The sequence below is a fragment of the Pungitius pungitius genome, chromosome 11 (assembly GCF_949316345.1).
Source record: "Pungitius pungitius chromosome 11, fPunPun2.1, whole genome shotgun sequence".
Lineage (NCBI taxonomy): Eukaryota > Metazoa > Chordata > Actinopteri > Perciformes > Gasterosteidae > Pungitius > Pungitius pungitius.
The window spans coordinates 5,489,529-5,499,729 of record NC_084910.1 but is presented as its reverse complement, the minus strand read 5'-3'; the positions used below and the strand labels follow the sequence as shown (position 1 = coordinate 5,499,729).

The 10,201-nt window shown below is 45.3% G+C and overlaps 1 protein-coding gene across 1 annotated transcript; it reads left to right on the top strand.

Moving 5' to 3' along the window:
* The first annotated feature begins 19 nt into the window (after window positions 1-19).
* On the top strand, window positions 20-8,027 carry abhd5a (abhydrolase domain containing 5a). Its single transcript, XM_037454214.2, has 8 exons — window positions 20-128; window positions 528-608; window positions 1,839-1,927; window positions 2,567-2,942; window positions 4,143-4,297; window positions 5,379-5,490; window positions 5,604-5,790; window positions 7,186-8,027. Exons 1-8 carry the CDS (start codon window positions 94-96, stop codon window positions 7,273-7,275), a joined length of 1,125 nt encoding a protein of 374 aa, XP_037310111.2. The 5' UTR covers window positions 20-93; the 3' UTR covers window positions 7,276-8,027.
* The last annotated feature ends 2,174 nt before the right edge of the window (window positions 8,028-10,201 follow it).

Genomic DNA, 10,201 nt, shown 5'->3' with positions numbered 1-10,201 from the left:
GCTACCTCGATGAACAAAGCAAACGTCTTGGATTACGTCGCGGGGACGTAGCAGTCGGACTCGCTCTTGACACGTGACCGGGAGAGTAACGCTATGGCCGAGGAAGCGGTGACAGCAGCGAACAGCGGGTGAGTGGTTTCCTCCGTCACAACCCGCGTCCCCGCTTCTAAAGCACACCGTGTACCGCGAGCCTTACTGAATGGACTCTTTCTTTAGTGTGCCCGTGTCACACCGTGAAATACCTGTGCGTCGCTGCCGTACACTTTAGAGTTGACCACTTGGTCAACAGTCCGTCACCCCACTGGAGTTCAGGTAAACACACGTGAAGTCACACTCTCCGTGACTTTATCGAAGAGAAATGGACCTTACCGAAGTAACGCCACACGTTTGTTTCCGCCACCAGTGACGTCACCGAAGAGATGGCTCGGTTTGACAGTCGTCCCTGAACGTCCCATACCCCCATGCCCCCCTCCCGAGCGCTGCCCTGTGGCTTGACCCCACACCTTTGGTTTCATTTCGTCCTGCAGGCTCGTCCGCAGAGCGCTCTCTGCTGTCGGTGTCCACGGGCTGGTGAGCAGCGCGTGGGGCTACGTGGACACCACAATAAAGTAAGTCGGATTTTGTTGTGTTTTTCTTTCTTTTTTTTACTCACGCAAATAAAGAAGCAGCCACGTGGTGTGATCCTGTTTAATCAGAAGACTGTTTAACATGCAGCATTTCATCAGAAATGTGACTTAGATTTTGTTGTTAAAGATGACAGACACAAATTATTATTCATATCATACATCACGTATATCATTTTTTTAAAAACTCTGTATGAGATCCTTGCTCCTCGCTTTTTCCTGTAATATAATATAGTTGAGTTAATAGCCAGTTAGCTAGCTAGTCACAGTCAGTAAATTATGCACCTTCTGGCAATTGGCAAATGTTCCTCTTACATACAGTTTAATGCATCATCATTGTGGGACCACCTTTATTGTGGGACTAATAAACTAATAAAGAAACATCTTATCTTAACATGACTTTCATAAAGGTTATAAAAAGTAAAGCCTTTGCAGAGAGAGTGTGTGTGTGTGTCCACAGCTTATCTTACACGCCGCTAGTCCGATCATCCTAATATTGTCTGTGCTCAAAATTGACAGTATGCTCGAGCATTTTTTTCTTGTTATGGCGATGAGGTTTTTAATGAATTGACTACCTAGGCCTCACCCCTCCTAACTGGCCTGGAGGGACAAGGCGTACTTAATCAACTTGGGGATTTTGTCACTTTAAAACTGAGCATCCGCAGGTTAATAAACAGGAGCCCAACTTTTGTAGTTGAAACTGCTCATTTTGGAGACTGGAGTTTGTCTGTCAGGTTCTATGGCATTAAACTGAGGTTGTTTTCAAATATTTCATCCAACCCAACATTTTAATGAGGGTGACAAAACCACTGGAAAAACCTCTCAACTAACAACTGTATTGGCCTTAGTGTAATGGCAAAAAGAACATTTGGTTTTATTTTTGCTTGATCCATGACATAGATAGTGATCAGCGTTCACAGGCTTGCTCTTTCTAATCCTCTGTCCCCTAAACCCTACTGCGTCACCACAGCCTGCCTGTGACCTTTGGGAAGTACCCTCGGCTTCACTCACCAAGCAACTGATGCGTGGACGATCTGTTGCAGCTGACCAGAGCAGATCGCTCCTAAACACAATAAATGCTAACATTCAGTCCTCATGGATGCTCTTTTTACCATTCATTTGATATACCTCTGCTTTGGTCTGAATCCCTTAAGTGTAATCAGCGGCTGCGGAGACTCCGTGAGGATTGAAGTGTTTTTTTGTCTCTCCCTGTAGGTGGTGGTGGTGGATCCCCAGCCGGCTGCCGTCATGGTGTCCCACCTCTCAGATCCAGCTGCAGACTGCAGAGGACATGATGCTGCGACGTAAGGCTCTGCTTCTCTGACTTTTACTTTCCACGTGTGCCAAAACCTGGGAGTTTCATTCAGTGAAAGAGTGTGCGTGGCACATCCAGCAGTTTTGTTAAAATACAAGATACGGTCTAGACAAATCTTTGTTATAATCACTTGGTTTGAGTAAACTATTCTTTTATTATAAATTTATGAGGGAAATCATTTTCGGTAGCCATTTTCAAAATGCAAAAAAAAATAAAGTGAGTCTTTGTTGTTTATCTAGAATCCAATAAATCTGTGTTTTGGTGAGTATTTGGGCCTGGAGAATCTGCAGACATGCTTGTTTGAAACGAGCCTCAAAAGAGGATCTTTGTATGAAGTAGGACTTACAGCCTTTGGGAACGAACCCTTTCGGGAACCCTGGTTCCTCTCATTGGCTTGAATGTAAGCCAATGCCCTGTGGTCTGGGATGGGCCTTCTGCGTAACCTTTGCGCATAAAACAGATGCTCCTTCAAAAAAACAATAAGAATTGGTCAATTTGACCAATTAGGACGAAAAAGCACTCTTTTGTGAGTGTTTAATTTCAGTTAGAAGAAGCGATCCCACCATTATTCTGGCAGTCCACTTTAGCCTAACCCTCCCTCCTTCCCTGCTATTTGCTTCCTTTTCAGGTATAGGAAGCTCTTTCTCAAAAAGGCATGTCCCTGTCTCCAACGGCAACCTGCTGTGGACTCTGATCTTCAGCAACGACCGCGTCAAAGACAAGACCCCCATGGTCCTGCTGCATGGTTTTGGAGGAGGCGTGGGCCTCTGGGCTCAGAACCTGGACGCGCTCTCCCAGCGGCGGCCCGTCTTTGCCGTGGACCTGCTGGGCTTCGGGCAGAGCAGCAGGCCCCCGTTCTCCGTGGACCCCTGCGCAGCCGAGAACCAGTTTGTGGAGTCTATAGAGCAGTGGAGGGCCGAAATGGGTCTGGAGTCTATGATTCTGCTGGGACACAACCTGGGAGGGTTCCTGGCTGTGTCGTACTCTATCAAATACCCTGGCAGGTCGGTCCAGATCGCTTTTTCATATCGTGACGTTGGGTTGTTTTTATTGAGGGGGGGGGATTCAGAATTTCGTAACGAGTGTCTGTCCGGCCCAAAGGTAACCCAGGTTTAACCTAAAGAGGGCTGTGTGAATCTGTCCAAAGATCCAGGTCTTGATACAGCAGAATTATCCTTTAATCAGGACTTAAAGAACAAAGAAGCAGACCCGGCCCAGAGGGAGAAACACAATTTGAATAACGGTTCTGGACTCTTAGTGTAAACATGACGATTGTAGTTGTGCACCTTGAGGTTCCGGCGGCCAGCGATAACAGCCGTGTCCTTTAAGGCCCCCCCCCCCTGCACTGTATCTCACAGGAATCATCTTAAGCTTCCAGCGGGCGCTCTGGCTGTCCTCTAGGGACAACAGATGAAGTGTCCTCAATCGCTTATCGTCCCCCTTCATCAGCAATGCTTTAATAAGAATCCCTCCTCCTGTCCTCTTCTTGTTATCTCGGTGTTCCGAATAGCTTTTCCTGTTAAACCAGGGACAGACTGTGTGTCACTATACTCGCTGTTTATGCTGTGGCCTAAAGTCAGAAGTTACTGTTTACTTAAAGGGTAGCTTACACATTGATGCCTCCCAGATAGCTGGTACTGTGGGCATTGCTAAAGCATGTGAATATAGGTGTGGGCCTATTGACTGTACAAATAAGTGGTGATATTCAACATGACGTCAACCATCGGTTCAAATTTCCCATTTTTTGAAAACCGCAGTGACGCAATATTTATCAGTAAAAACGAAGCACGGAAAAATACATTCCTTAAGGTGACCAAAAATGTTTCCAATTAACTTTCATCCACTCTCACTAAATCACGTAGCGATGGGAGATGCATGTTAGTGACGTCAGTCTGCAGCGGCGAAACTACCGTTTCCCTGAAGATGGACTACAAAGGTCCATGTGTTTTTACAGTGCAGTCATGCTCACGACATGAAACAACCACGTTCAAGGTATTACTTCATGTCGAATGAAATTGTGGGACGGAATCATCTCCTTCCTTTCGCAAAGGACAGTCCAGTGGTTCTTATGATAAAGGAGCTGAGTAAATAATTGGGTTAATAAGTACCCACAATTCCTTGCGGCAGCAACTTCTAAATGGCGACGTGGTATCATCCGGCTGTTGGTGCATCTCACGGTGTGTTTCTTTGTCTCCGCCCTACAGAGTGAAGCACATGGTGCTGGTTGAGCCCTGGGGTTTTCCTGAGAGCCCGGACCCAGCAGAAGCCGACCGTCCCATCCCAGTATGGATCAAAGCCCTCGGGGCCATGTTCAGTCCCTTCAACCCGCTGGCCGGCCTGAGACTGGTTGGACCACTAGGTAAATCAATGAGAGTGACTGGAACCCACAATGGGCTCCAGCACCAATAAACTCTATATAAGTATGATGGAATAATATGAATGAAGGGTTTAGAAAAGAGCATCACTAGCATAATATAGTGATATATGCATTCAATTAATGAATAATATACGATTGGATCGAGGTTCTGTAATGCCAACATGGCACGGTTATGATAGTCTGCTGATGTTATTGGAGCTTCCACTATATTAACTACTAATTGAAACTAGTCCCATGTAGGGATGGGTATCGTTTTTTTTTCCGATACTGGTGCCTAAACCTTTTTCTCTTTTTTTTCTTTTAAAGGGCGAAACCATATTGAAATGCCAAGGCAATTTTTTTTCAAATAGAAAAATAGATTAACTGTTTAAACAAAAATGTAAATATAAAGAAATAAAAAACACTTGGCTTCAAACTTTTTAACTCCAAACTATGAACAACATATTAACTATTTACGGTTTAGTAACTTGGTGTTTCCCTGCTATAAGAGCTTGAAGTGTATATATTTAGTTTTAGAATCATGCTCATTGTGCAGGAACAACAGATATGTAACATATTGAAAAGCATTGACGCTCCTTTTTTGTCTATTGACGTCATGAACCAGCAGCTGCAACACAGAAGAGCTGCATTAAGCACGAGAGCATATTGTTTATCTACCGCGTGATAGAATTTGTTATTATTTCTACATTTAGTTTAACGCTTTGCTGCGTAAAATAAAGACTAAATGAATCAAACAATCTGCCGTCATTTGCGTGAGGAAATGGAGTCACGTGTGTGCAGCTACATGCGGCTTAATGACGAACAACACCAGAGGAACGCTGCTACACCCTCGGGTTAATACTTCGATGGGGGGGGCCCGTCCGTCGGCTCAGGAACCAAAAGCAAGCACCAAAATCTGCGTTGCGCTTCGGTATGGTAGGTACCGGCCGTGTAGGAACCGGTACTATATTGGTACCGGCTCTCGGTACCCAACCCTAGTCCCATGATGAGATGAGTGAAAGCGTTGTTTCCTTTGTGCCCTCCGACCCCCCTCTATGGCGCCTGTCCACTGTCCCCCCTGCAGGGCCCACCCTAGTCCAGACTCTGAGGCCCGACTTCAAGAAGAAGTTCTCCTCCCTGTTCGCTGACAACACGGTGGCAGAGTACATCTACCACCTGAACGTGCAAACCCCCAGGTCTGTCCCCGTCACGGCTGCAGGCCAAAAAGGCAGCGAGTTCCTCACCCTTGGTGCAGCCACTGGTTAACGTCATGCCTGAGATAGTTAGTCCTTGTTCTTCGTTCTTACAGTGGGGAAACGGCCTTTAAGAATATGACCGTAAACCACGGCTGGGCCGCGAGGCCGATGCTGCACAGGATGGACCAGCTTCAGCACCCGATCCCCATCAACATTATCTATGGATCCCGGTCCAGCATAGACAGCAACTTGGGCAGCACCATCAAAGAGATGAGGCCTCAAGGCACCATGGAGAGCATAGTAAGTTCAGAGAGTGGGGGCGAGGAATGTTTGATCCTAACAATATCATTCGTAGTGAAACAAAGACATCTTCTGCAAATCTTACTCCATCTCCTATTTGTATTTTCATCTGTGTAATTCCTATTCTTAATACAGTTCATTGAATAGACTCCAAAAGAACAATTCTCCCAAATCAAACAAAAATTAGCATTGTAAAGTGTGGAACTGCTCCATAGACAATTCATTGAGAAAGAGTAGACAAGTTACCCCCAAACTAAATTTTCCTCTTGCCTGAAACAATGGTGAATAGTTCCTGTGTGAAACCACTCACAAGTTCTCTCCTATTTTGGGAAACTGGGTCATCATTTCTGGAAATGTATGTTTTTTGGGTGCCTGAAGCCGAGAATTTTGTTGTTGTGTTTCTTTAGACAAATGAATCCCATGAAAAGGGACTTTCTTGATTTTTCTGGGCCTTTTTGAGGTCAACATCATTTTGCTTATTACAAACATAATGTGTGGCTGAAACAAGGGTGGTACTTTCCTGCTTCACTCCAACTATGAAAGAAATGTATAAAAAGTACAAACAATAATAAATGAAGCAATGGAACATGGATCATTCTGGATATGAAATCGTGACTTGCCCTCTGGATAACATGGAGCTTTAGATGGTTCTGCATGTTATTGTATATAGTAGGTGCTCAATAAGAGCGAATGGATTTGCCAAGCTCAATGGAATCAGCTGGCACCTGCAGCGTAATGTGTAATGTGTAAAAGAAGTAACATTTGGTTATATGATAAACCCAGTAAGGGCCATGTGAATTAATAACAGTGAAGAACGCCCCACCGTAGCTTGGAGCTCCTGTTCTTCTAATCATCAGCAGTGACGCACCGTAACGCTGAGGGATCATCCGTGTCCAACGGCTGATCCCATCTAGGAAACCTTGAATTTAGATTATTTCTCCACATCGACAATTACCCACCCATCCCCTTCGCAGGATGAAATATACAATGTTTACAATCAAGAAGAGGCTAAAATATGTTTCTGTACGAGTGGTTTCCCCCACAAGCACCCTGTTTCCAGTCTGTTCATGGTGAGCTTATAACGCTCTGTAGTGTCTATTGTTGTGATGGAGAGCCGCATTCCTAAAACCCAGAAATGAGTCGGCTTAAACAGGACGGTCGCTAAAGCGTGAATAAATGAGCGGTTAGAACACGAGTGCTCATTAAAGCCTGGTGGGGACCTGAAACATGACTGTGGTGTCCCTCATTTCCATTTTCACTTCTGCTAATTGCAGCCGCACCTCTAAAATCCCCAAAGCGCTGTCTATACGAGAAGATTATCTTGCCAATCAAAACATGTAGCTATTATGAGCTTATTTCCTGCAATAATCCATATCTCCTTGTGTCTTCAATCAGACGATCCGTGGAGCCGGACACTATGTGTACGCTGACCAGCCCGAGGACTTTAACCACAGAGTCTTGCAAGCGTGTGACGGAGTGGTTTGAAGCAGAGACGAATCTTGGTTACTGAACCGGAGGAAAAAGGGGAGGACCAAGAACAGACTGAACTTCAGCAGGAAACACAGGATTCCTTTTCCTCAAAGCGGGAATATTTTATATCACATGAAAGCAATTCAAGTGTGGATAGTGAGGAAACGCAATGAGACTCAATATCTTAGCAGTCTTAAATATGGTATGAAGATCTCATGTTTTGTCGCACCTTAAAGCAAACTGAAACAGTTCTGGTGTCATGTGACGGGTGCTTCCTTTATGGAGCTCAAACTGCAGGTAGTGGTTTCTCCACACGAGTCTGATGCTGACAGGAAGAAGTCCTTCAGCTCGTCCTGTTTCATCACGGCTGTCCTTTGCATTTTTGTAGGCTTTTTGTGCTCTACTGCACAATATAATTCAACTGCATTAATTAGGAATGTGGCCCTGGCTGGATTTATTGAACAAGACTGTTAAAAAACATCTTAAACCATTTTAGTAAAACTTGCTTCTTATTGCTAAACTCAACTGGAGCTTTATACTGTATATCCATTTACACTGCAGCTTTCTACCTGCATTCTCTCTAATGGCCAGCAGGGGCGAATCCTCCAGGACTGTGGTCTTGTGGAAGTCTACAAGAAAGTGACTACTACTCTCTTCATTTATTAACTCAACATGAGTTTATGGTTTCAAACGTCTTCTTTAAGCTTTTCTGATGTTCATTCAGTAAATTATTGTTGCAAATCCAAGAGGTTTGAGATGCCTTGGATGGCTGTGATGTAATTTTCTAACGTTGGATATGATCCTCGCTGTCTGCCTTTACATACATCTTTCTATCATTTCATCCCCTTCTCGCCAGTGAGAGCGTCCGTGTTCCTTCCACTTCCCCCCGCGGCCAGTAGAGGGCACTCATGTAAATGGGGCGACGTGGAGCTTGTCGATATGTCACACGGTCTCTTTGTTAACAAAATATCCTCTCATCTTCAGAGAGGTCCGTCTGAAGCTAATACAAGGTTTCCACTTTGGCTTTGAGAAACGAGGAGGAGGACACAGAAGTAAGTGGACGTAGGGTACGTTTCCATCTCACCTCTTTTCAAACTATACAGGAGAAATATGCAAGCTGTAGATGTAAAAGTCACATGAGTGGAGAAGTTTCCTCTCTGTGGTTCACTAATAGTGTACTAGTAACCCTCAAAACTACAACGTGTGAATATGGTTCACTTCTTCAAGCCTGCAGTAAGCTCTTAAACACAACATGGCGGCAGGGGGGGGGGCAACGTGAGTCACTGCTGACTGAGAGCATCCCGCTGAAATGAATCACAGGATTGTTTTAGCTGCACTGTTCAAACCTTCCTTCAGTCACATCAGACGGGGAGGTGCCTCGTCATCGGACAATCCAGGTCCAAGTGGAGGGACGCGGAGGCACGGCACCGTGCTGCAGTTCCACTGCGGTTTTGCTGTGTCACGTCCGGAGAGCTTGCCGTCAAACCACTTCTACATCAAGTAGGCCTCCCAATGTTCCATATGTTGTTTGGAAAAGCGGTGGGACGATTCTACATCGTGGCAACAAACACAGACAGGATGCACAACTACGATAGCGCTTTGGCTTTTAATGGATCGTGGTTTTGTTGCCTAAACGTGTGTATGTTCAAATCACGGGGAAGCATATGAAGTTCTAATGATGCTCCCTTCTATTTCTCAAGAAGACGTAACGAATATGGAGGGACTTTAGAGTAAATGAACAGTCCTGTCACCTTACTAATGTAGAAGTACTGGCTACTTTTTACTCCATCTTTATATAAACTTGTCCTTATGAACGACGGGACACTGACTGTGTCCAGTGCTGATATGAGTGAGTGGAGGAGGAAGAGGAGGAAGAAGAGTAAAAAGGTAGACAGAGATTGGAAGAGGAGGCGGAGGAGAGAGACCTTTAGACGGACCCGGCCAGACCAGGCTCGTCTCGTCTGGGTTGCTAGGAAACCGCAGAGGCGCCTGATCTAATTTATTAAATTCCGCCTCTCGCCTCCTCTACAGCGCTCCCTTTTCTCTTCCTGTGTCTGTCTCGCTCTCGGCCTCTGTGCTGCTTTCCCCTATCTGCCGCTATCTTTCCCACCCTCCAAGGCGCTTATCTCCCTCTCCTCCCACCCCGCTCCTCTCTCGTTCTGTCTCCCCAGCTGTGTGTGTGTGTGTGGATATCTCTCTCTCTCTCTCCTTCTCCACCCTCCCTCCATCTCGGGCCTCAGACAGCGTATCCTCTGTGGCTGAGCGGCGGTGCCACCCCCGTATCTTTCACACCGAGCCATGAGTACCGCCCTCGGGCAGGCCAGACCTTCTGGGACTTACCAAGCACAGAAAACGCACACAAACACGTAAACACACACACACACACACACACTCACACACACAAACGGCATAACCATTTAGAATGTGTCGCTTAGCCGTTGGGATTCGAGATTCAGAAATGTTGATGTATTAGCCGCTCACTGCGAGGCACTCTGCTTCGCTGAATTATTCAACCATGTCGCCATGGCTTCTTCAACCTGATCAATGATCAATCACGTGCAGGATAATCAATAAAAGACGTGCTATATGTTTGGAGTGCTTTTGCAAAAGAACAAAAGTGTGGGTTGAAGCACAACCAAAATGTACAATATCTCTCTCTCTCTCTCTCTCTCTACCACCCACCTATTGGGACCTAGATTACAGGTTGCAGGAGTCTGGTGAAAACCTCCCTGATTTTGTCTTATCTTGCCAGAATAGGCAAGTATCTAACTACATACATATATATATATATATATACCAGCACTGGTATCACTAACTTTATACCAGCCATATTCCTTACTTACAGGAACAGTTCAGGGCTCTCCCTCTCTTCCAAAACAGTTACAAAAATGGATTTCAAATTAAGCATCAGTGGAATAATCTGAATCTCTGTCTCTCTCAA

Excerpts from the sequence above, each read along its gene's own strand:
- abhd5a (XM_037454214.2), top strand. The coding sequence starts at position 94 with ATGGCCGAGGAAGCGGTGACAGCAGCGAACAGCGG. Across the intron at positions 5,491-5,603 it reads CTGAACGTGCAAACCCCCAG|TGGGGAAACGGCCTTTAAGA; the intron begins GTCTGTCCCCGT and ends TCGTTCTTACAG. Across the intron at positions 5,791-7,185 it reads AAGGCACCATGGAGAGCATA|ACGATCCGTGGAGCCGGACA; the intron begins GTAAGTTCAGAG and ends GTCTTCAATCAG.